This window comes from Punctularia strigosozonata, assembly GCF_000264995.1.
Source record: "Punctularia strigosozonata HHB-11173 SS5 unplaced genomic scaffold PUNSTscaffold_14, whole genome shotgun sequence".
Classification (NCBI taxonomy): domain Eukaryota; kingdom Fungi; phylum Basidiomycota; class Agaricomycetes; order Corticiales; family Punctulariaceae; genus Punctularia; species Punctularia strigosozonata.
Genome location: NW_006767446.1, coordinates 624,575 through 632,973, shown reverse-complemented (window position 1 = coordinate 632,973; position 8,399 = coordinate 624,575). Strand labels below are relative to the sequence as shown.

General features: G+C 54.7%; 3 protein-coding genes across 3 annotated transcripts in view; all 3 read left to right on the top strand.

The window, feature by feature from the left end:
- Positions 1 to 1,978, top strand: part of PUNSTDRAFT_92107 (alpha/beta-hydrolase) — a 2,845-nt gene extending 867 nt beyond the window's left edge. The window contains exons 4-9 of the mRNA XM_007387582.1: positions 447 to 529; positions 586 to 932; positions 992 to 1,233; positions 1,289 to 1,494; positions 1,558 to 1,710; positions 1,764 to 1,978. Of these exons, the coding sequence (XP_007387644.1) occupies positions 447 to 529; positions 586 to 932; positions 992 to 1,233; positions 1,289 to 1,494; positions 1,558 to 1,710; positions 1,764 to 1,797 (1,065 nt within the window). The 3' untranslated portion in view covers positions 1,798 to 1,978. The remainder of the gene's footprint in view (positions 1 to 446; positions 530 to 585; positions 933 to 991; positions 1,234 to 1,288; positions 1,495 to 1,557; positions 1,711 to 1,763) is intronic.
- Positions 1,979 to 4,232: 2,254 nt separating this feature from the next.
- PUNSTDRAFT_137923 (uncharacterized protein) lies at positions 4,233 to 7,100 on the top strand (the record flags this gene model as incomplete). The annotated part of the gene is made up of 4 exons (XM_007387581.1): positions 4,233 to 6,116; positions 6,171 to 6,725; positions 6,781 to 6,857; positions 6,917 to 7,100. 4 exons carry the CDS (start codon positions 4,233 to 4,235, stop codon positions 7,098 to 7,100), a joined length of 2,700 nt encoding a protein of 899 aa, XP_007387643.1.
- Positions 7,101 to 7,173: 73 nt separating this feature from the next.
- On the top strand, positions 7,174 to 7,768 carry PUNSTDRAFT_137922 (uncharacterized protein; the record flags this gene model as incomplete). Its single annotated transcript, XM_007387580.1, has 3 exons — positions 7,174 to 7,389; positions 7,448 to 7,524; positions 7,585 to 7,768. The coding sequence occupies 3 exons, from the start codon at positions 7,174 to 7,176 to the stop codon at positions 7,766 to 7,768; spliced, it is 477 nt and encodes a 158-aa protein (XP_007387642.1).
- Between the last annotated feature and the right edge of the window lie 631 nt (positions 7,769 to 8,399).

The following is an 8,399-nucleotide window of genomic DNA, read 5'->3' as shown; positions in this document are numbered from 1 at the left end:
GGGGTATGAACTCAGCGAGGCTTGTCTGACGATGAACGTCGTGCGTCCTCAGGGCGTTAAAGAAGGCAGCAACCTCCCAGTGATGGTCTGGATCTAGTGAGTTCGCCTGCATATATGCGCCCTTCGGCCGGCTAATCCAAAGCTCACCAGCGGAGGAGGGTTCAGTATGGGTGGAAGCGCGGATCATCGTTACAATGCTACATGGATCGTGCAACGCAGCGTGGAGATGGGCCAGCCCATCGTACGTACCTAACATCGTTCCTCGTGTCGTGAGAATGACGATGGCATTCTAGGTCTTTGCGAGCTTCAATTATCGTGTTACTGCCTTCGAATTCATGTGGTCAAAGGAGCTTGCCGCAGAGGGCGTAGGCAACTTTGGTCTTCTCGACCAGGTAAAAAAACACGTCTGTTGATCCGTACCGAAGGTGCTCATTTATGTTCTCCCGCAGTATCTCGCTCTGAGGTGGATTCACGAAAATATTCACGCCTTCGGCGGCGACCCGTCCAAGGTTACCATCATGGGCGAGAGGTCTGTATCCTGCTCTTTCGTCTTCGCTCCCGGCGCAGCGCTGACGGTAACACCAGCGCGGGCGCCATCAGCATCTCCCTTCAACTCCTCGCCTACGGCCAGACCTCCACTCACCTCTTCCGCGCCGGCATACTCGAATCCGGCTCGCCCTCGACGTGGAACTACCTCACGCCGGCGGACTACCAACCCCAATTCGACGCCGCCGCCGCCGGTGCGGGATGCGGCAACGCCACGGACGTTCTGGCATGCCTCAGGAGCGCGCCATTGGAAGCGTTCGTGAACGCTACGAACGGGACGGACACGCTCGCGTGGGGCCCGGTTGTGGACGGCACGTTCATCAAGGGCAGCGTGACGGCGACGTTGAAGCGGGGCAAATTTATCAAGGTGCCTTTGTTGCTTGGAGGTGAGCCGGAGGGGTATTCACAGAGGACCTGTTCCGGAAGCTGATCCACTTCTCGCCAGTCAACCTCGACGAAGGCGCGACCTTCGGACCTCGGGGGCTGAACAACGAGACGTCCATCGCGGAGGCACTGGCAACGCAGTACGCACACCTGAGCAACGATAGCATCAGCAAGATCCTCGAATATTACCCCGACGACCCGTCGATCGGATGCCCGTACAACACGGGCGACGGTATACTTTCCACCGGGACGCAAGACAAGCGGGCGCTGAGCATCTGGGGTGATATTTACATGCACGCTGGGGTCCGCAATCTCGATTCTTCATCTCGTTTGTAGATGCTAACACTAGTACTTGCAGCGCCGACTGTTGGCGGAGAGTGTCGCATCATCGCATGACGTCTACTCGTACCACTTTGCGCAGGCGCCCGACAACTCGACGGTCGAGTACGGTGTAACGCATTTCCAGGAAGTCGCATTCGTGTTCAGCAACCCGCTCCCGACGCAGAACCCGCTCTCTACCCGCCCCGGCGATGCCGAACTCGCGAAGCTCATGACCAGCTACTGGTGCGCCAGAGGGCGCGACATCGGTGTCACTCTCGATTGATTGATGTGTGTCTGTGATCTCAGGATATCCTTCGTCTACAATCTGGACCCCAATCGTAGCGGCGTCAAGGGAGCTCCACAATGGCCAAGCTATCGCCATCAGAAGAAGAACGTGGTGTTCAAGCGCAAGGGAAGCTACGTCGAGGATGATGATTACCGCGCGAAGGGTATTGCCTTGTGAGCTCGTTACCTTCGCTGGTCAGAGCCAAATTCCTGATAATAATCGTCAGCCTTAACTCGCTAGAGGGCGAGATGCAACATTGAAACCCGTTCAGAAAGTTCTTGCCTTCGCGCCAATCTAATGTTTGTATAATCGAAAGCGAATATAACTGCGGTGAAAGCACTGCGTCTCGAAGATCTGGAACTCGTCGAAGACCCCACCGGCCGTCGTCGTCCGCTGCTATATGCAATGCAGGCATTTGATTATCACCTGGACTATTTCAACCACATAACGCGCGTTAGAAGCCCAGCATCAATTCTGTCGGTTCTGGGGGGGAGGGTCCGGACGAAAAGTTGTGCGAAGGGGGCCCCCGTCCTTTTTGACGTGTCATCTCCTCCAATTCTACTCAGTCGGGACATTTATAAGCGGCCTCGAGCCCGCGACCTGCTCGTAGATGCATCCGGCGCCCAATGTTGCCTGTCCGCGACAAAGTGCATCTTCTCCATCTCCTGCGCACTTCGACTTGATGTACGGTCTTCGAATACGGTTTGATCCTCTTGTGGCCTTGATCGCCTTGATCTTCTTCATCATGATGCTTGGCAGTCTCGTATCCAGGATTTCCGCCGTTGCTGCCGCGGACGCCGTCAGCAACGCAATGTTGAGAAATACTGACGGGCGCCCCGCCGAAGCACGATTTCAGACGTTTCATCATCAGACGAGGAACCTGTAACACTTACCAGCTCGCCCGTGGCCCATGGGACCCCCCGATTTGGCAGCGCCCTTGGCTCAGGCTACGCGTTCATGCTCATCTCATCGCGCCCAAACCAGATCAGTTTTCGTTCAAACTGGATTCATGGATCTGCGCGTTGAGCGCGAGCCCCACAGCTCATCAGCGACGTCGCTGCCCAAGGTGATGCTGAGGTGCCGGCGGACGCGCCCAGCATTCATTGCGTGCTGCGCTTACGGGTTCAAGGGCACGATCAGGCGGAGCTCCTTCATCGAGCGCGCGTGCTTCTGCATCTATCTCAGTATGCGGCAGTACTGCATGCATCGCACCGTGCCACCGTCGCAATCAAGGAGTATTCATATCTATTGCACCGCGGTGAACAGCTCGGTCTGATCGGGTATTCCGGTCGCCTCACCGGGTAATCCAAATATAGCTTGCCTTATTCCTTTTTGCTATCTCTCAGCTGATCAGGCGCTCGAGCAGTCTATGGATGCGTTCGAATTACCGAAAGCACAGCGGTGTATGATGGGTGTTTTATCCGACATAGTTCAATCATCACATTCTGTTGGCCTGCGGCGCGGTGTGGAAAGTCTGAAATATGGGGCTCCGTGGAGTCCTCCATGATTCTTCCAAGGTGGACAAGGCGCTCAACTGCGATCGGCCTTACGCCTCGTCAACCGTCAGACATCTGGGAATTCTGTTTGGATCTATTTTTCTGCCAGCGCGGTCCTATGTTTATCGCGCATCGCGGTAGAAACGTCTATATAAGCGGATCTGCCGATACAATGAGCAAGGCAAACGGACATGCAAGATACAGGCGAGGCGGTCACGACAACTGGTATGTCTATCCCCTTTTTTCTGCCGTGGTACTCGACTGGCGGTCATATTCACTCGTTCCTTGACCACGCACAGAAGTAGTCACAGCAGACACATCCATTCATAGACAAGACGATAGCAACATCTATTGCGACCAGGAGATCTGCGAGTGCGCAAGTAAGTCTGTTTTTCTCTGTTGCTTTGAATGTTATTTAACTACACCTCGCAGCAGCCGTGCCATCTGATACGAATGAGCGCTGCGATCTAGCACTCCAGCTTCACCAGAAATTCTGCCAGAATAGCGATCTCGACGCCGCACAGCAGTGCATCGAGCAATACGAGGCGCTCCTATCGGAGACGAAGGAACCAATTTCCTTCAACTCTTCGATCCCAAATCCGGAGCCGCGCATCCCGCTTGATGCCGGTCCGAAGCTACATCACATTCTCATTAGGCTGGCTGATATATACAGGGATCGCTATAGGCACAATTACGAGCAATGCGATCTGGAGCTTGCGGTAAGATATGGGCAAGAAGCCCTGTCTATGTGCCGCACAGCTGGGATACGTTGCCTTACAGTACTGGGGCTCTTCGCCAGAATATTAGATCGCAACGCAGACGACGTTTCCCGGAAAGAAGATCGGATCGTTGCAGAGTCGCTCTGCAGAGAAGCCATCTCACTCTGCGCAACGGGAACCTACTTGGCAGCAACTGTTCGCCTTAATCTGGCATGGATTCTGGGGAGGTTATCCAGCGAAAACGGGCCTCGTACTTTGATCAACGAAGCAGTCGACATCCAGCGACAGGCCTTGGTTGACCTGCCTCCATCTCATTGTTACGATCAACATCGACACCTGCGATTCCTAGGGGTGTATCTACTCGACCGATACAAATATTTCGGAAGACCAGAAGATTTGGATGAATGCCTTGATGTTTACGCGCAGGCCGTGCACTTATGTCCAAAGATGCACATTGATCGATGCAGGACAGTAACTGGGATGCTCTGGACCCTATATCTGAAGACTTTGCGCTCTGGCTCTATCAATGAGCTCAACAAAGCGATCGAACTTGGACTGAACACTCTCAAAGAAGTCTCCGGTGCTGGACTGGGGCGCGTTGATACCCTCCGTGTGGTAGCAGCTCTTCTCGACTTTCGCCATCAGCTCGCTCCATCCGATGGGCGCGACCTCGAAAAGTCAGTCACTCTGAACCGGGAAGCGTTGCAACAATTCCCTCCCAACCACACAGTCTATTGGATGTACGTGAACAGCTTGGCGCTCAAATTGTATTTGCAGTACAACTGGACTGGAGAGATAAGTTGTCTCGAAGAATCTATTCAACTCGGGCGTTCTTCAATCGATTCAATGCCAACTACCCACGCTCATCGATCCGTTCCCGCTCGCGATCTGGCGCATTCACTGATGCTCCGCTTCAACGAGACAAGGCGGATCTCTGATCTCGATGAAGCCATCAAATGGGATCGTAGGGCCCTGGCGAGCAGTGCGACCTCACATGTGTTCTATCCGGAGATTTCTGCTCAAGCTGTCTCCCGTCTTTGCATGTTATTTGACGCTCGGGGCTCATTCGAGGCTTTGGAAGAAGCGATTACCCTCGGCAACACCGTCCTGGATACGATGGCTTCCGATCATGCCGAACGCGGCGATGTTATCCTCGAGCTGTCAAAAGCTCTGTTACGCCGCGGGAGACATCAAGGGAATATCGCGGACATCGACCGATCCATCTCGGAGTTAGCACGTATCAAGGAAGTGATGCTTCAGCGAACAGAGGGCCCTAAACTTCTGAGCACCCTCGCCGACTGTCATATCGTCAGATTTCGCTTCAATCGCAGCGACAAAGACGCGAACGATGCCTTGGAGATTATCACTGGCTTGTTGGATACCCTGCACCCTGGCCGTCCCGAGAGGTTTCAATGCCTCGTAGATGCCGCAGAACTCCACATGGAGCTAGGAACATCTTATCGGAGTATCCAGGCTGCACTCTCGCAGTTAGCCGATGCTCTATCAGACGAACACCGGGACGTTCGTTCTCGGATTGAAGGAGCACGACGCATACTTGATATCGCGGTGTCGCAATATCAGGATATCGTCTCCGCTGAGGCCGCAGCACATCGCCAACTGCTGGATATCTTTGCTCTTGTGGTGGGACTTCTGCCCCGAGTGGCCTTCTTTGATCTTCATCTTCATACCCGGCTCCAGTCGTTGGCTATCGGCCAGAGCATCGCTCTCACCGGCGCATCTCACGCGCTCATCATCGGCTCATCTCAGAAAGCACTGGAAATCCTTGAGCAGGGCCGTGCGGTCTTCTGGACCCATGCACTACGCTTGCGCTCTCCATTCGAGGCAGCGCCCAAGGAGCTCAGAGACCGGTTGTCGATCCTCGCCCGACAGCTGGGAAAAGTACACGACAAATCTTCTACGGGCGAGAACTTGGGTGCCGTCGAAGCGGAGATCGCACGGAGAAGAGGTCAGATCGAAGAATTCAACGTGCTGCTCAACCAGGTCCGCAAACTACCTGGACTGGACAGATTCCTGCTGCACGACGAGTTTACGACGCTGAGAAAAGCCTCCGAGAGAGGACCGGTCGTAGTGTTGGTTTCCAGTGCGCTGGGTTGCCACGCTATCCTTCTCAAGCAGAGGGGCGACTGTGTAAGCATTCCTATCGAACATCTCCCTGATACTTGGCTCGCACATTCCGGCACGGAGTGGCGATCGATCATCGTGGAGGCTAGGGCGGAGATGCGCGACTGCAGAAAGATGGAAAAATCGAAAATCACGAAGACTCGAAGAGCGGGTGCCGAGGAGATCTTGCGCCAATTATGGATTGAGGTGGTGAGACCGGTGATCAAGGCGCTAGGGCTCGAAGTATGAGACAACCCTCTACATTATCGTGGCATAAGGCTCACCAGTTGCTTCTAGCCCTCCGAAGGTCGAAACCGTCCTCGCATATGGTGGTGCCCCACTGGAAACTTTGCTCACTTACCGATCCATGCAGCCGGTGCTGGCGGAGAGCGGTGCTCAGATTACGTCGTCTCCTCCTACATACCGACCCTCGGGTCCCTTCTTGCTGCCAGAAACGCGTATTCGCCCATCCTCAAGGACGACATGCAAGCGCTCGTCGCTGCAACGCCTCGGTCTAGCATATCGCAGTGGAGCGACCTCATCAACACTCGCGAAGAAGCGAGAGCGATCCGGGCGGTCTTACCAAGCGGGGCCATAATAGAGCTGCCTCCCGCAGACGACGCTTGCATTGAGGGCGGAAACGGGATCACGGCAGAGACGCTGCTAAAGCTGCTTCCACAGACGAATATCCTGCACCTCGCGTGCCATGGCCATCAAGATCTGGAGAATCCGTTGCAGAGCGGATTCATTCTGCGTGACGAGGAGCTCACGATCGAACGACTGATGCATGTACCCCTCCCTCGCGCGTTCATGGCATTCTTGAGTGCTTGCGAAACAGCCAAAGGTGACTTCGTGAGTACCAATACCAGTCGAAATCACGGTGCCACTGAACAACGTGCCCATGCAGAATCAGCCTGATCAGGTGGTCCATCTCGCGGCCGCCATGTTCTTCGCGGGATTCAAAAGCGTCATCGCTACGCTCTGGTCAGTCCCGGTTTGCAGCTTCGCACTTCTATGGTATCGACTTACAACCGACTGCAAAGGTCCATGGCGGACGCGGACGGGCCAGAGATAGCTCGATCTGTATACCAGAAGATATTTAGCAGCAAATTGAATCACATCGACCCCGATGATATCGCGTACGCCCTCGACGAGGCCGTCACGAAACTGCGAACCGTCCAGCCTGAGCCGCTCCGATGGGCACCGTATATACACCTAGGGATCTGAACATGCGCCAATATATGTCATTGGTTCGAAATGTACAACGGAGGAGGCCGTGAGTACAAGCCTACGATGAGCGATGCCGGTTGATCTGGACTCCGTCCTTGGCATGTACTCCTCTCCGAAGACGAGGTTTTCCACGACGTTCAACGGCCACAAAGATCTGGAGATCCCACTGAACAGCGGATCCATTCTGCGTGATGAGAAATTGACGATCGAACGACTCATGCTTGTACCGCTCCCGCCCGCGTTTATGGCATTCTTGAGCGCCTGCGAAACAGCCCAAGGGGACTTTGTGAGCGCCGACACCGCTTATCATCACGATGGTGCGACTCACCGACACGCCCATCCAGAAACAGCCTGATCAGGTAGTCCACCTCGCTGCTGCTATGTTTTTCGCAGGCTTCAAAAATATCGTCGCTACGCTCTGGTTTGTTTCGGTTTGGGGTGTCTCGGCTCTTTCATACCTACTCACCGTTATATTTCACAGGTCGATGACGGATGCAGACGGGCCGGAGATAGCTCGGTCTATATATCAGAACATATTCAGCAGCGAATCAGATCACATCGACCCCGACGATATCGCGTACGCCCTCGACGAGGCCATCACGAAACTGCGGATCGCGCAGCCTGAGCCTTTCAGATGGGAATCGTATGTACATATAGGGATTTGAAGACGCACCGATACGCGTCGTTGGCACGACAGAGACCCCGTTCGTGTATGCTCGTAATGAATGACTGGGGCTCATAACCGAACCTCCACATCCGACCAACCATCCGACTCATCATCCCGAATGATTGTTGTTCACGTCATCCGCGGGAGGCACCTCGACGTGCTCGATCACTACCGAGAATCGTCGCCTGCGACATCGGACGAGGGAGATGACATGACAGAGACGTCCGAATCCACCGGTCAGGGAGACAGGACATCTTCGTTAATGGCTGCAGTGTAGTGCAGTGCCGAGATGAGAGCCGATGCTTGAGTGGACGTATCTGCTGGATCGACTTGAGATTGGGACGTAGGCGTAAGGATTTCAGGGTCAACAGACGGTTGTAGAGTCTTTGATTGAAGAAGAGTCCGATAAGGGCGCCTGCGAGTCGGCGACAGAAACACGGAGGAATTTGACGGCTCAGACAGGTCCTCAGGTCCTTCAGGGGGTCCCGCGGAGACTTCGTCAGGCAAGCTGGCTCTGAGATATGATGGGGGTCGGAGTGAGGAGACATCGATGTCGAGGCTTCGGAAGGCACCGGCGACTTCTCTGGGCTTCTCCAGCGAGGGCAGCTCTTCGGTGGAAATGCCCGATG